Source organism: Anolis sagrei, chromosome 4 (assembly GCF_037176765.1).
Source record: "Anolis sagrei isolate rAnoSag1 chromosome 4, rAnoSag1.mat, whole genome shotgun sequence".
Lineage (NCBI taxonomy): Eukaryota > Metazoa > Chordata > Lepidosauria > Squamata > Dactyloidae > Anolis > Anolis sagrei.
In genome coordinates this window covers 210458070-210475561 of record NC_090024.1, presented here as the reverse complement: position 1 = coordinate 210475561, position 17492 = coordinate 210458070, and the positions used below count along the sequence as shown (strand labels likewise).

Below are 17492 nucleotides of genomic sequence, written 5' to 3'. Positions count from 1 at the left end.
GTCAGGGGGTATAGGCAACCTGTTGCCCCATGCCCCGCATTGACCTGCACAACACAGGTAGCCTCTTGTGTTGTCTCTTGTGGTGGCACACACTGGCTACACTCTAAATGATCAATGGAGCCCTGCTGGAAGTTTTCCTGCGTCATCAGTTGGGACCTGGTAGGTTCCGTGGAGGCCTCAACTGGCATATGCTGCTGGATAAAAAGTTTCTGGATCTCAGGACCCTTCAGTTTACATTAGTCAGCTTGGGAAGGAGGAGATGTTTAAATTCTTCAGTTTTTTTTATGGGCAGAATACAAGGAATGTATGAAAATTTCTAGTTGGGAAGGCTCAGACCAGAAAGTCTCTCTTGAGCACAACTGTGAGTCTCTGTGTATTTCTGTGCTTACAAATCATTAATCATGACTAAGTCCACCATTCATTGCCTAGATAATGAAAAATGGTAGCAGTAAATAAGAAGAGTGCCTGAACATTTCATGTTGTACCTTCAGTTGTTTAAGGACTAAAACATTTTTCTTTTTTAAAACTGTGAAAGTTGGGAATCTTGGACCATGAGGGCTGAAATACTTTGTAAAAAATCTGTTGCTTCAAAAGCATTTAGCCTTTTGAAGCAACAGATTATCAATTCTCCCAGTTTTACTCAAAAATAGATTTCCAAAACAAATGGATAGATAGACAAACAGATAGACAGACAGATGTTACTGACCTACTATGGAAATGTGTGGAAGATCCGGGAACTTGATTTTGTTATTATGTACTGCACTGTTGTCCGTGTTCTGCTTTTCCTCAAATATCATGTAAGAGTTACTGGCTGCAAGCAAAATGCAGCAGACGAGAAAGCCAAGGAAAATGTTCCTATATTCCATTCTGATGAGGGGAAAAGAATATATACATTAATAACTGTTCACACTTCAATAACCATTCACAAAAGAGAAAGGAAGGGGCAGTTCCTATAAGCTAGAATTTAGGCACGTATTTTTCAGCCTACCCCCCTTCCCTTCTAACTTATCACCCATGCACTGCAGCAGAAACCTAGTTGTTTATTTATTTATCCTCAACTCCTAAGGCTGACTTGCAAATCATGATTTTGAGAGTTCTCTGCCCTCTAAGTTCCTAAGCTTCCAAAAATCCCATAAAATTGCTGGATTCACTTCTTAAGTCTGTTGGCACACTGTAAAAGTCATTTTTATATAAAAAGGGCATTTCTTTCTTGCTCCATCTTTTAGATAATGAACCCAGCCACTCAATTCAGTCTGAGGTCAAAGAAGGAAAGATTGTTGAGTGAAAGAGAATGAAAAATTACAGTGCTTTCATACTGGCTAAGGAAGTGCAATATTCCTGCAAAGGTTTCCAGAAGATTTATGTTAACAGAAGAAATGCAAGACGAATCTTCTTTTAAGACCAAGATATCTTTTTCTATATTTCCCTGACAGATGAAAAGTGAACCTTCTCATGTTTAGAGTACAATCCTGTAGCTGTCGATTGAGATGTCTCACAGTTTTGAATGCTGTCTGAGAGCATGTAGTCAATTGTGATTACTATGGTCAGGTTTCTACAGTTTTTAAAGAGCCACTGTACTAGGAGAAACTGGTTGCTAGCCAAATAAAAACTATAATTAAACACAGTGCATTTGTAGAAAATATATTTGAGGTTCAGTTCACACATAGGTAATTACATGCATATGATATATTTATGAATGTCACTCCGACCTCATCACATTAAACTACAATCAGTGGCATGTGCCGATTTTAGGTCAGATCACCCACAGAGCCAGCGGGCTCCCATCACATGATGCTGTGCCGGGTCCCTGGGTGAAGGAGGGCAGAGCTGGCATCTGCAACTGGCAGGGCAACACGGGAGAGCTCCCATATTGCCATTAAATCTATGGGGGGAAGCCGCACACTCATGCTTCCTCCCATGTGATCCCCCCCCCCCATGGATTCAGGAGATGTAGGACATGGGGCATCAAATTCCCCACACCCCACGGTAAAGCGGAGCACCACCACCTCCTGCCACAAGTCATCTGTTGAGATGGATAGTCAAAATGTGTTTGGCATTTTCATCACACTTTGGATGCATTTGAACTATAGAATCAATGCAGTCTGCCACAACTTCAACTGCCATGGCTGAATGCTGTGAAATCATGGGAATTGTAATTTCTCTGCCAAAGAGTGCTGGTGCCTCACCAAAAAGCAAAAGGGGAGGGCATAACCAAATACGAATATGGTATTGGTAGTACTGTATTGGTTCACATATATATAAATGTATATAGATCTGTTTCATTGTTTTTATGAATATGGAAATTGAAAATAAAAAACATAATACACACACACACACACACACACATGGAGTACCAGAGTTTGAGAACTGCTTCTCTAAAGCACTGATTCTTAAACTGTGGGTCCTGACCCCAAATGTGGTCCTCTTAGCTCAATGTTGGGGTCATAAAAATTGGCAACGGTATATGGTTTCTGAAAGCCACTAGACATTTACATGAATCTGTTAGCAACAATGTGCTGTATTTGCAGTTGACTATGCAAAAAAATGATTCCACTGGACTTCATAAAAAAGAAAATCAGCCTGTTTAGTATCAGTAAATGTATTATTTTTATACATATTACATAGAACAATATACTTGTGATCATATAAAAAATTATTGGGTGGAAAGGGGTGCCAAAAATCTTATGCAGGAAGGAGTTTTGACTGGAAAAAGTTTAAGAAGTCCTGCTCTAAAGGACAACCTTATAGCAGGGGTCTGGCATAGGTTCAATATTATGACATATCTTGAAACTGCACAGTGTAAATGAACTTAGCGGAAATCCTGTTGTTATTCAGATGACATCCTCAGTTTCCTAAGAGGACAAGATCCTTTCCCCACAAAAGTTACAGTCCAAAATTCCATAGTGGGAAATCAACATGGAAAGGTGTATTTTCGAAGGCTTTCGTAGCCGGAATAACTGGGTTGCTGTAAGTTTTTTGGGCTGGCTGCATGGCCATGTTCTAGAAGCATTCTCTCCTGATGTTTCGCCTACATCTATGGCAGGCATCCTCAGAGGTTGTGAGATCTTAGACAAATTAAGGAAGGGCAATGAACTGGGAAAGAATATGTAATTGCTTCAGTTATGTTTAATTAGGCTTAATTATAGTGGTGCATGGGATCTAGGAAATGCTGCAATGGAAGGAGGATTCCATCTGTTGAAGAAACCGAGAAAGTGAGCATTATATGGCCATAATGATTGCATTTCATTGGTACGGAAAGAATACTACTGTTTTGTTTTTGAGAAGTTTGTGTTCATTTTTAAACACATAGGCATCAGATCTACAATGTAAATTTTTGTTTCTTATATTACACAGATACAATGTTTGATAACAAAGTTTCCATAGCAAAGTGCCTTATGTAATGGGACTAAAATGCATAATCACAGGGTTTATATAATAAGACAAAAAGCAAAAATCATTTAAAAACTACTTTTTGATTGAGGGGTTTTTTTGCTTTAGAATGCACATTTATAAACCAATTTTAATCAACTTTGGTTAACACTCCATTTTTAATGAAAATTTGTGATCAGCCTTAGCAAACTTTGGTTGGAGGTGGGAGATTGCTGAGTTTGATTTAGTTTGCAGAGAAACAATTTTTTAAAGGTTGTGAGTAAAATTAAATATTGGTTTCATCGAAATGATAGGAAAAATCATAAATATAATCTTGGGTTATATAAAGAAAATTTCCTAATGATCCAACAAAGCATCACATGGAATTTCTGATACATGACAGATATTCATCTAAGACCATTTTGTTTCATACAGTGATCAATCAGATATGACTATGGGTATTTCCCAAAAAATATGGGATAAAGAATTCCAGAGTACCATGCCTTTCCAATTAGAAAACACACAGAGAAATCATTTTAATGCTGCAGACAAAGAAAAGAGGAATCTGAGGAATTCTCAAACTAGACGTATTGAACAAAGGAGCTGTAAACATTTATGCATTTCTATATGGAGATTACAAAAGAATAATCAGTATTCATAGTTACATCACTGTAGAGCATATCATATATCTGGAGCATGCATATTCAAGCTATCACATACACACATCCTATAATAATCCTTCATTAATTTTTTTTGTTTTGCGGATAAACTGCATGTAAATGTGGCATAGATAACCAATGATGGCAACAGCTTGCTCTTGCTGTGGTTTCTTAGTCAGTGATTGAGAGACACATTTTTGGATATCCCTGCCTTTGTGGATGGCAACTTCCAGAGATAAACTCTTTTTTGCAAGTCTTTTATGCCAGGGGTCCTCAAACTTTTTAAACAGAGGGCCAGGTCACAGTCCCTTAAACTGTTGAAGGGCTGGATTATAATATGCAAACACCAACAAACAATGAATTCCTATGCACACTGCACATATCTTACTTGTATTGCAAAAAAACCCACTTAAAAACAATACAATAATTAAAATGAAGAACAATTTTAACAAATATAAACTTATTAATATTTCAATGGGAAGTGTGGGCCTGCTTTTGGCTGATGAGATAGGATTGTTGTTGTTTTTGTTGTTGTGTGCTTTCAAGTAGTTTCAGACTTAGGTTGACTCTGAGCGAGGGCCGGTAAATGACCTTGGAGGGCTGTATACGGCCCTCAGGCCTTAGTTTGAGGACCCCTGCTTTTATGGAACTCCCCCTTTTAAATGACTTCTGTTGATTTTACCAATGTAAGATTTTCATCAGTATGCTAAACTTGTTTTGCCTCTCAAAGCCTTAGGCAACAGAAACGACGTTTTCATTAGTGCTGGATCCAGGTTTAGTTGTGGGCATCAGGGTGGTATAAGCATATTTCCCAGTCCTCCCATGGAAATCTCTCTAATCTGAAAAAGCTACATGGTAGACTGGAGCAGTGGCAGCAGCTCAGAGCCCTTCTGTACACGATATATCTGGATTCAAACCTATTTTTTTCATATCAGGAGCGCCTTGAGAAACTGCAAGTTTCTTCTCGTGTGAGAGAATTGGCTATCTGTAAGGACATTGCCCAGGGGACGGCCAGATGGTTTACCAGCTTTTGGGGGGCTTCTTCATGTCCCCACATGAGAAGCTGGAGCTGACAGATGGGTGCTCACCCTGCTCCCTGGATTTTAACTACCAACCTTTCGGTCAGCAGTCCTGCTGGCACAAGGGTTTAAGCAATCATACCATCGGGGGCTTCTTTCAAACCTATTAAGCTAACGAAGGTCAAGTTCATTCTATTTAACACTTTTTTTGGGGGGGGGGGGGACGACTTATAGGAGATTGCATCTTGAGAAAATAAACTCACACCAGTCCTTTCACTATGAAATCCTCAAAGGGGAGATACTGATTCTGTACAAGGCTATTGTTTTGTTGTCCTGAGGTGAGTGATTTTTTTCATAAATGCACATCAATTTGGAAAACAGTATTTTTAAAAATAAAATCACAAATATTTTATATTGAGCTAAAATGTCTCTGAAGAAATACAAGCTCTTTTAAAAATATTTTGTTTGCCACCTCTGTGATATCAAAAGCTGGAAAATGTTAGATTATAGTTGCATAATGATCTGCAGTAACTTTACCAAATAACTGCAGTGAGTTTGCAATCTGGTACACATTATATGCAATAAAGTCAAAACCCTTTTCTTGAGATTTGTGGACTATTTTATGGCAAAAAGAAAAAGACTAAAATAAAAGTTCTAAGAACAACTATACTTTATTCATTGTTACTCCTCTAAGAAATGTTTTTGAGATTTTTCTACTAGTATTACAGTTAATATTTTTCAGGAAATGTGCTTTCTTTTATTCATTTGTTTACGATTTGGCTATAAGCACATCATACTAATGTACTAGGTTGTATCATGGGCTTTCATGAGCAGAAGGTGTCTCCATTGCATTTTTGCAGATTTCTTCTCCCCCAATACATCATACATCACCCATTCGGCAGAATGCCCTCTCTAATTTCTATTTAACACTTTCAACAGCTGTAGTAGGCAGGAAACATCAATAAAGTGTGTAGCCATTTACCTAGTTGCATATTTCTAAATCTCAGTCTAATCCAAGGTATACATTCTAGAAATAAAAATCCAGGATGCTTGAGCAACACATACACACATACTGTAAGCTGAAAATAATAGTATATGCATACATTTGCTGCTGCCCCCCCCAGCTTTTACACAGTATATATTTGCATAAATTTGTACTGAAATGTACTTAAATTTATACTAGAAAAAAACCTGACAAATTAAAGAAATATCACAAATCAGAATCCCAACCTAGCTCTTCCTTTTTGTAGCATATCATAACCCCTTTACCTCCAGATAATCAGATCATGACTATACGATTCACTGCTTCCAGATGTTCTCCAAACATAAATGGTGTGAAAGTTACCTTCTCTTGAGTGAAGTTGTTTAAAACTGTTGCTTCATCCCAAAGCATTTCTAAAAAGCATTTCTGCTGCTCATTGGTGTCCAGTTGTTGATAAAAAAAAACCACAGAGGTAAATCAAAAATATCCCAGAGCAAGTTTTGCCACTAGTTTCTCTTATAGGAAATAAACACACACAGCAAGTCTGTGCTCTAGCTTCTACCAACACTGTCTATTTCAACACATAACTTTTGGACTACTTTTTATGCTTTCTGGAAAAATTCCTGGCAAAATGCCACCTATTAATATGGAACATAGTTTGGGCCAGCTGATAGTTCCCCTTGAGACCCTGCCTGGGTTAGAAAAAGTGCACGGGTTAAACTAGAAAGATATCTGTTTCAGGCTCACTTAAATTATTCCAGCTCTAGCTGAAATCATATTACTGTAAACCATGAAGTTGCACAATTCATCTTAGCAAGATCAATGACTTTAAGCATTTAATAAATGGCCTAAGGCAGACTAGTTAACTTTTAAAGTTGATTTTATAATAATCTGAGCCTGAAGATGATTCAAAGTGTCATTGTAATTGGGTAGTAATGATAGTTCTAAAGTATATTAGTACAATGTATTGTCGAAGGCTTTCATGGCCAGAATCACTAGGTTGTTGTAGGTTTTTTCGGGCTATATGGCCATGGTCTAGCGGCATTTTCTCCTGACATTTCGCCTGCATCTATGGCAAGCATCATCAGAGATAGTAAGGTCTATTGGAACTAGGAAAAGGGGTTTATATATCTGTGGAATGACCAGGGTGGGACAAAGGACTCTTGTCTGCTGGAGCTAGGTGTAAATGTTTCAACTATATATTAGTATAGTTTTAACCTTGTAAAGTGAAAGGGAGAAATATGCCAAGAGGCAGACAAGTCAAGCAAACTCTTGTTGGGACCTTTTGGAAATGTATGTCCTCATTGCAAAAGAGCATGCAGATCCAAAATAGGTCTCTACAGTTACTTACGGACCCAAGTCTGATTTGAAGATGTTGTTGGACCAACACTTTAATTCATGCCAGCAGCATGACCAAGGAGAAATTTGGAGGGCCAGAAGTTACCTACCTTTGGTCTCAGACTTCAAATGGATGTATAGCATCCATTTGAAGTCTGAGACTATAATATATAGTGGATATTATAGTATTTTGGGTCTGCTTTACACATATTATATCCAAGTGTACATGTGCCTGCAATATAATGACTGTGGTTTGAGACTTGGTCATCTTTCATTCTCATTCTGTTCAGGAACACTGGGAACAATCTCATAATATTTTGTTACTGGTACTGAAATATTTCACTTACCACTTTCCAAAAATCCTGAAAGAACGCATAACATGATAATTACAAACAACAACAACAACTCCAGTCCATCCAATACTGTCATACAATATGATAGTTCCAAACACCTCATATTTGAGGCAAACCCAAGAAAAATAGGCAGCTTTTCAAAAAGTAGCTAAAATATGCCAGCACTGAAGACTGATGGAAATGGAAGCTCATTTAATTCCACAGCATTATGGCAGAGAACATCTATCTCCAAATCTTTGAAAAAGGATGTCATAGTGGAAGTTGACATTGGGAAATACATATCTTAAACTTACCAGATTATGGTATTATACAAAAAGTCAATAAATGGCCAGAACCCTATATCACAAGATTCCTGAAGTTATGTACTGGTGACTGTTATGGACAGTACATACTCTGTATCCATGGGTGATATATTCCAGGACCCCTGTGGCTACATGAAATGTTAGATAACAGGATTGGAACCATATCACAGGATCATGTGGGAGATTCTAGAGAAACCCACAGGCTCTTCCAGGAAGAGAAGGATATGAAACCATAAATATATAATCCATGGATAAAAGGGAGTCCTACTGTCCTTTACTAAGCAGCTGATCTAAGATCTTGAGCAATGTCATTAAGCATGATGTATCACAATTGTACAATGTATGCCATTGAAATAAAAAGCTAACCAACACAAGTACATCTGTCCTCCCCCCTCCTCCTCATACACTTCAATGTAGCGCTCCCACTCTCAACTTCCTTTGTGTTTTTGCATCTATCCCTGAAGTGATATGTAGATTAGAGCAGCAGAAAGCTGTGGCTTTGGCAGGTACTGTGTTGGTATTCAAAGCCTGAAACATGTCACAACTGTGAAAACGTCTGGTCTGAACTTAGAACTTCAAATAAAGCAAGGATGAATATTTTGGCATTACGTCTTGACATGAGCGGTGGAAGCGAGTAATAACAGCTGAGTGTTAAATCACAAATAACTATGCAATCTTCAGTGTGCAATGCATGTTCTGAAGAAGGAGGGGGCAACCAGCAACTAAAGCTAAGTTATCAGTTCATGACAGCAAAAGTATTGTCAGATCAAGAGATCTGAGAAGGTTTCAGAAGCCAAATTGGAGACTTTGGGATAATGCTTTTGGGATGTCATATCAAGCATGTCCTTGTGAAGTTATTAGGATGATGGTTAAAAATGATAGTTGGAATTCTGTACTGCAGTTGTGGATTCATCAATGATTTCTATTCACAAATCTGCGTATTCCCAATCATGATACTATTGCCACGAACGTCCGCCTTCCCAAATCTACTTTACCAGGGATCAATTGCTGATAGTGAGGAAGGACTGTTTCTGTGTTTTGAGTGGGGTATAACAGATTGATATTTCCACATGCCTCATGTCAGCAATTTTGGTTTAAGGAGGAAATGCAGCAGATCTTGCTATGATTATTGCACCAGATGATCTTTGATTGACAAAACCTTAGGTCTCAGTCACTGTTATCCGTTGCTGCCCAATGCTCCCTTTGCATACCTGAAACCACGAATAATAGTGAACCCTATATTTTGACTATACTTGGGCAAGAAGCACACCATAGAATTGCACTAGAGGACTTAGAGAGGTGCACAAACACTTACAGGTGGGAATGTTTTTTAGAGTATGGATAAGTGAAAATGTGGACATCAAAACCATAGATTAGTGGGTTGTAATGAACTTAACAAAGCAGCTGACCTAAGATCTTAAACAATGTCATTAAGCATGATGTATCACAGTTGCACAGTGTATGCCATTCAAACAAAAAAGCCAACTATAACAAGTAAACCCCTACACACACTCCAATGCAGCACTTGCACTCCGAACTTCCTCCACCTCAGGACAAGGGAAGAGAGGGCAAGCTGCTAGGCTAGTTTTCATAAAGAATTAGACATGCAATGAATTTGTCAAAGAGATGGAACCTGAGCCAAGGCAGTGGTGGTTCATAGTTTCTATGCCAGTGTCGAGGTGAATCTGCATTCATGATTCCTGTGTATCTCTCTGTGTGTTTCCTTGTTCAAGAGCTATATAGGGAACATAGAAGTTTTCCAATCTGCACTTATTGGGAAGCAGCTGCTCTGTTTGAAAGAGATATGTTTCTCTTATTGCTCAGAAAGTAGCTGGCTGTTATCCCATTCGCTTTCTCATGAGGAGGTAATGTGACATGTTTCCTTCATGGAGGGGATCAAAAAGGCAGTTCTCTGCTTCCTTAGCAATTTAATAGAGGAATGGATCACTGATGATTACACTAGCTGGTGCTTGGTGAATTGAGATTGGTGAGGTTAGGCAGATTCATTTCGTAGCACTGTGTTGCCCCAATCTATGTAGTATAGAAGTAACAAACAGGATTCCAGTCAAATACTTGGTCTCGATGATAATTGATGAGTGATTAGTACAGGCACATTACGCAATGTTACTTGAGACCAGAGTTTGTAGTATTTGTTATTCCGGTTCTTGGGATTTTCAAAATATTTAAACATTATCCCCAGTCTGTCTTCTAGCAATTCTTGGAACCTGTTTCAATCTTTTATTCTCAACCTCTAGTGGGTTCCTTTTGCATCCTAAGATGTGTCAGAACAAAAACTACCCTTCTCTATCTTGGCTTTCTTTTTATAAAAATATTTTTCTTAGAGTGCTTTCAGGAACTGGCATTCTAGGAAGATTGCCTTAAAAGAATAGGATCGCCTCAACAAAACATGTTCTATTTTCTTTTTTGGAAGAACCATAGGGAAGAACAGTCTTGCCTCCAGAAATAATGGCACAAGCAGATGTGGAGTAAACAAGAACAGGCAAACCTAGCAAAAATGAATTAGCTAGATTGCAAGAAATCCAGTCCGGAAGAGGCCTGTTCTGTATCAGTTTAAGAGATACTGTAAGTACTTATTATATAATTTACTATGAGGAGCAGTAGCTGGAAGATATATGCTGTTATTAAATGTTTACTATTAGTGCCTGGAAATGTTGACGTATATGCATAACTAGAAGAAATACATCAAGTTAGAAATTAGCTAATGAAAGGAACTGAAAAATTCAAGCAACTAGATTCGTTGCACATGTTTGCTTTTGAGAACAACTAATGTGATCATCGTCTCTCTGACAGAATGGGCACAGTACATCCCCAGGTTGGCTTTGAGCATTTGAGACCACAAGGCTCCTTCAACTATCTTTTCTTTGAACGAAGTTCGGAAGCCTCCAGGACCTACAATTCTACTTTTAAATAGCTCAATCCCTCCAAAACCCAAAATAAGCATCTGGCTACTTCTGATTTTTGTTTCCTATACCCCTGAAGTCCATTTTAACATTTTAAAAATGTTTTGATATAGGCCATAGTCATATTTGTGACTTATGCTTGCGTAACCAGCTGGTTACGGATATGACTGAAGCTTTTAATGCCTTGCATGAGCTTTTCAAGATAATATCCTTATGAGGACCACTAGATCTCCTTTTGTCTACTTTTTCCCCACCACTTTGGCTACTCTGGGTCACTTACAATTCCATGGTGGTGTTCCAGCACAGTATTTTACTATGCCAGTTTTCAGGAGGCGCTTGACCATAGTTAGCTCAGATCAAAGTGGCAAAATTGAAAAACTATAACGCTACTTTGTAACGCTACTTTGTTAGCATTCAAATAATAATGCAGAAATGGGTTAGAACAGATTTATGAGAGAAAATAATTGAAAGTGATGTATGCTCATCCATGCTAAGATTTGCTTTATTTCATCTTCAAAGAGTGCAAGATTTTACTATCCTAATTTGGGTGCCTTCATTTCTGGCACTTCGGTGCCATTTTACAACACAGATTTACTATTGAAAACATGTCCAATGTTTTAGCATTGGCATTTCGATATTATCAATTTAATACTGCTAATATCCACGCAAGGCTATACAAGCCCCCATAGGCTGCCATCTAGTGTTAAAAAAGATAATTCCTAATATTCTACATTGGTTGTTTAATTACATATTTGTAATTTTAAATAACAAAGTCCGGCCTCTCAAATCCACCTTAACAGTCAGCAACAAAATATCTGGGCATAGGAGGTCTGTTCAACTGCCAATTGGGGTGCAAAGATGTAGTTGCTGTAAAACACATGTCAAATTCAAGGCTTGCAGCCCGAATCTGGCCCACCATGTCATTTTATGTAGCCCCCCAGATGCTGGATTACAATTCCTATATTCCTAATCATTAGGCATAATGATTAGTGCTGATGGGAGTTGTGATACCGCAACACCTGGAAAGCTGCAGTTTGTTCTGTTTGGTCAAGATAGTGGAGTTTGAATTTTGATGCAAGGTTTTTGGATATGATGCCTGACTTTAAAAAGTCATTTAACCCTTTTCTAACCTCAGAACTAATGCTTTTTTTTTTTTGTCCTGTCAGGAGCGACCGCTCCTGTTGTGAGAGAATTGGCCGTCTGCAAGGACGTTGCTCAGGGGACGTCTGGATGATTTGATGTCTTGTCATCCTAGTGTGAGGCTTCTCTCATGTCCCCGCATGAGGAGCTGGAGCTGATAGAGGGAGCTCATCCGCCTCTCCCCGGATTTGAACCTGCGACCTGTCGGTCTTCGGTCCTGTCGGCACAGGGATTTAACCCACTGCACCACCGGGGGCAGAACTAATGCTGTTGGGTTGCAATTCCCATTATTCCCAGTCCAAATGGCGGATAATCAAAAGGGATGGGAGTTGTAGTTCAGTAACATCTGGGGACCCAAATTAAAATTAAAGAACAATGATTACTATGCAAAAAAGTATAGTTGGCTGTCTGTATCCATGGATTCTCCATTCATGGATTCAATTTCTCTTGAAGGCAACCATAAAGCTGATGTGACACTCAGTGAAAATGAGTTTGACACCCCTGGTATAGAATATTGGCAAAGACAGAGGGTTGGACTGAATGGCCCTTGTGGTATCTGCCAACTCTATGATTCTATGATCCAATAGTCTTTTTTCTAACACTACAAGAGAACCTGTGGACCTTCTTGGCTATTGCAGTGGGCTGGGGGGCATTTAGTTAATCTAACTGAATATGATGCAGTTATAGGTTCACAACTTTAGGTGATAGATCCATAATTGCAGTGCTTATTGCCAACAACAGTCTGTAAATTAGGGAACAAATTACATATGTTAGCCATTGGAGGAACTCACAAGATCACGTTAATTTCAAGATTAGGCACATTATGGACATGTATAAATTTGTTTCAATATTTGCACATACTTTTTAGCACACATAATTCAAAGCTGGAGTCACATTATTGATTATGATTGTGTTCAATTGAATGTGTGAACAAATTTGAAATGGACAACTGCAATGCACAATATGTATTTGCATGTGCAATTGTACCAAATATAAAATGCTTCTTATAGGCAATTATGTTTCCAGAACTTCAGGTGAATATGAACTTCCGTATGATATAAAACCCAACCATGTCTGTAGGGGACCTTATGGAAACTTGCCACTAACTTGTATACAAGTCATATTATACTAGTAGAATTTACAGACAAGATATACTAGGTAATCTAAGTGATAAATATTTGTTCTTAGAGTTATAGAATCATAGAGTTGAAAGGGATCACAAGGACCATCTAGGCCAACATCCTGTTATGTAGGAAAAGCACAACCAAAGCACCCCTCACAGATGGCCATTCAGCCTCTGTTTAAATGCATCCAAAGGAGGAGGACATTCTTATAGTAACACCAGAGGCACTCCAAGTGGCCAGCTACTGGTCAAAGGACATTTAGTATAATGCCAAGTTTTTAAAATGTTGTGTTTTTTAAATACAGTACAACTTTACCCTTGGTTCGCTTCTGATAAGATAAATAAATGAACAAGCTGATGCTGTACCTAAATATCAAATGAAGATATTTATGTCAGTTAACTTAGCCATGTATTGCTCTATAAAAATTGTATATTTTCCACATTTATAAATTATAGGAATCCATACATTTCTGTCTCCACATATGGGATTTTCAGCTTCTCATTGAGTTTTTATACAATAACTAAGAATAGATATCCCATTGAAAAAAAACTTCTGTCTTACAAAGATGTCAGGATCCCAGTAAAGCGGCATGATCATCCATATCTGTTCATGTGTTTGGTATTAAAATGTTTAACTTGTTAGATTAATATATTTTTGGTCTGTTGAAATGTTTTACTATTGTATTCCATTTAAAATTTTACACAATGATTATGTTATAAACCAGGATATTTTAATATAAATATTTATTATGATTCTATTGGGTATACTTTCTTCCACCAATGAAATTGGGATGAATTTTCTTAGTCCCTTACTCTTATAGCTCTTGTGCTCTCTGAAAATTGTTTCAGTGGTTTTTTGTGGGGTTTGGTAAGATTTAGTAGTAGTAATAATAATAATAATGATAGGAATAAGGATAAATTTATTATCTGCCTCCTTGAGGCTTAAGGCGGGATAGAACATCATTAAAACAAGAAATAGAACACTATAAAAAGACTTACAACAAAATACACAGAATTAAAAAATCCACTTAAAATCCGGTTTCTGCCTCCTGCAGAATTTTGGGGTTTGTTGTTTAGGGAGGAGCCTTTAACAGCTTCACTAAACTACAAACCCCAGAATTCTGCAGGAGGCGGAAACCGGATTTTAAGTGGATTTTTCACTAGTGTTATGAAGTGGAAAGTTAAAATCCACTGAAAAAAAATGCAGATTAAAATGCTCAACTTAAAATTGACCAGATAGGCCTGTTGGAAGAGATGAGTTTCAATTGTGTCTTAAATTCCAACAGTTAATCTAGCTGTTGAAGCTTTTCCGGCAGGATTCAAATGCATACACTATTCATTAAAAGTTATAGCTGTTTATTTATGTCCCTATACAGTATCAGACCACGGGAGACATTCCTCAGATTCCCTGGATTCTGAAAGTGAAGGTCTGATTTGGAGCACTCATAGGCAATGCAAGAGAAACCCCAAAGAGGATTCGAATTATATATTGTTTTAATTCAAACTCTTAACAGTCCACACAACTTATAAAAAAAGGGTTCTTTTTTCATTTGAGAGAAGTCCATTTGGTAGCTATTTTATGATGGCTTCACATCAGAAGTTCTTCAAAATGTCTAGAAGAATGTCTTTGCCAACTTTCATAACACATTTTTTACACATATTGTATGCTCCACAATTCTCCCCTATGGTATTTCTGGATGTAAATTAAACTCTGCACAAATTCCTGGAATGCACTAAAATAGAATTGCCCTCTTCAACCTTGCAAGCAGGTTTATTATTGGGTCCTCAAAGAAAGAGAAAACAATTTTCAAAGAGAAAATTGCATTGTAAACAAAGACTTTGCCTCCATCTTCTAAATTAGGAGACTTCTGTTGATATGGTCTGTCTAAAATCCCATAATGGTTCAAAAATGTCATAACACATTTCGTGTATTTTAATGTGTTTAGTATTACCTTTGCATGAACTCTTCATGGTGTTAATTAAACTGAGATTCTGGAAAATAACAATACAGTCCCTTGATGTTGATGATGGGAATTGTAATTTACCCATATTCTTATACATTTTCAAACGGGAGCATTCATAAAATCCAAAACAAATAGTGATTATTTCTAATAATTGTCATTATAGATTCCCAAACCTGGGCATTGCCAGATACTAAAACTAGTTACATTATCAAATAACCCATACTACCAGCACATTCATCTTAATATTTAGCCAAATTGCTAAATATTGTTATAAGCCTTATAAGACTGACTTTTTCATACAAAGTCGATAAGAATCCACTGAATTCACCAACATATATCTACTCAGTGTTCACCAACCATATGATTTTAGGAAGCTAATAAAATAATATGAATGCAATGACCTGTTTCTGCTATTGCTTCACAGCCATCAATATTCTTCCTTTGGAGATTTTGTTCGGTCATGCAACTATTGAAAACTCTGTCCAATCTTCTTTGAAAGCTGCTCAACCTGGTGACCTCTGGAACAGCCATATCGGCTGGAACAAATTCAGACACTGCCAACTGTCTGTCATTGGAATGCAAGAGAAGTGTCTATTCACAGCGTAAAAGGTAAAGGTTTTCCCCTGAATTAAGTCCAGTCGTGTCCGATTCTGGGGGGTGGTGCTCATCTCCATTTCTAAGTCGAAGAGCTGGTGTTGTCTGTAGACACCTCCAAAGTCATGTGGCCGCCATGACTGAACGGAGCACCATTACAGCATAGAAAAATAAATTAAGTTTATGAATCTGCCTATTAGAATATTGCTTCTGATATTCCTAGTATGTTTAATTTTGTATCTGGAGAGAGTAAGATTTCTGAGAGAAAATATTATTTTGTTTGGCAGGAAGATTATATCTCTGTGTGTGTATATGAAAGAGGGAAAGAGTTATTTATTTGTTGTTATAATCATTTATATCTTAGAGCAGAGATTGTAAACTCTGGCCAATGAGATGTTAGACTGCAAATGCCAGTTTCCCTTGTCATTGTGGAAGCTGGATTTGAACTGCAGTCCAGAAATATCTAGAAGACAAGTGTTGAATAAAATGTTGGCTGGAATTTTACATGAACTACTTCTTAAAGCATGCGTAAGTAAGAAGCATGTCCCTACCTGAAAACTCACCTCCCCTTACTAGGTATCAACTGCACAAAAAGAAGGGGGTCAGTTATAATATGGAACAAGTGGATGTTGTTTCCCCTTATTTCTGTCAGCTGATGGGGCTGCAACACAGAAATGTGACAGTAGTCCTATTTCTGATTGTCACATCCTTTTATACCACCTGAACAGACATCCTTCTCTTGGTACCGCTGATGCTTGAGACAGTTACAATTGCGGCAATAGTGTCGGAACTGTGATGACATAAGGATTGTTAATATGGATCAGCTCCATAGCTGTAACTCCAGGTTACGCATCAATAAGTGTGACACAGAATTCTGGCTAAAACATATTATTGCACAGGCTTTTGTTAACTATAGCCACCTTTGTTATATTATAGGCTAAACAAGAGGCTACAAAAATCCAAAAATGGCAAGGCAGGGAAACAAAAGAAGATAAAGCAGCTGTAGTTCAGATTTAAAAGCTATGGTTTTTTAAAATAGGTTTTCATCTGGTGCCAAAATTACTTTGTGTAGTAGGTAACAGATGAGCCTTCTAGAAGAGAACGTTTCGCAGCCAGGGGACCATTACTGCCTTTCTCCAGCTATGGCATTCTAAGAGAAGGATGGTGGGAGCAGTCTGTACCAGATGCAGGCAATATGGCTGCATTGCCTGTAGGAAATTTTAAAACAGACAATGTACCCTTTTCTTTCTTTGAGGCCTCTCACATCACATCTGTCCAGGTAAGCCTGTGCTGAACAGTACTGTATGTCTCATGGAGAGCAATAATCACTACCCACTCTGGTTATACTGTTGCCATGGCTTCTCCTGTACAAGGACTTGGCCTGACTTGCCTGCAAGGGGCTCCAAGTAAAGGGGGTGGGGGCAAAGGAAGGACTTGGTGGCTGCTAAGTCATTTCAGGTGAGGAAGGAGTGGGCCCAAATGGACTTGTTAGCTACCACATTTCATCACACAGTAGTCACACACCCCCTTTAAAAAAAAGAAGAGTGTGACTATTACACAAGGAAATAAACCCTTTCTTTTGTTTTGAAACAGTACTTTTTTTTAATAAAACGATAGTGGAAACAACTTGAGGACATATCCAAGAATATCTAGGAAACAAATTTTCATAACTGAATATTTTAATCTTCCTTATTGGAAGACTCCGGGCCACTGTCATTGCTGTCAGTG

At 37.9% G+C, this 17492-nt stretch overlaps 1 protein-coding gene across 3 annotated transcripts in view; it reads right to left on the bottom strand.

Moving 5' to 3' along the window:
• ASIP (agouti signaling protein) overlaps positions 1 to 17492 on the bottom strand; it is a 39380-nt gene that overhangs the window by 8199 nt on the left and 13689 nt on the right. For all 3 annotated transcript variants that reach the window (XM_060772330.2, XM_060772331.2, XM_060772329.2), the window contains exon 2: positions 707 to 867. In XM_060772330.2, coding sequence (XP_060628313.1) covers positions 707 to 867 — 161 coding nt within the window. The remainder of the gene's footprint in view (positions 1 to 706; positions 868 to 17492) is intronic.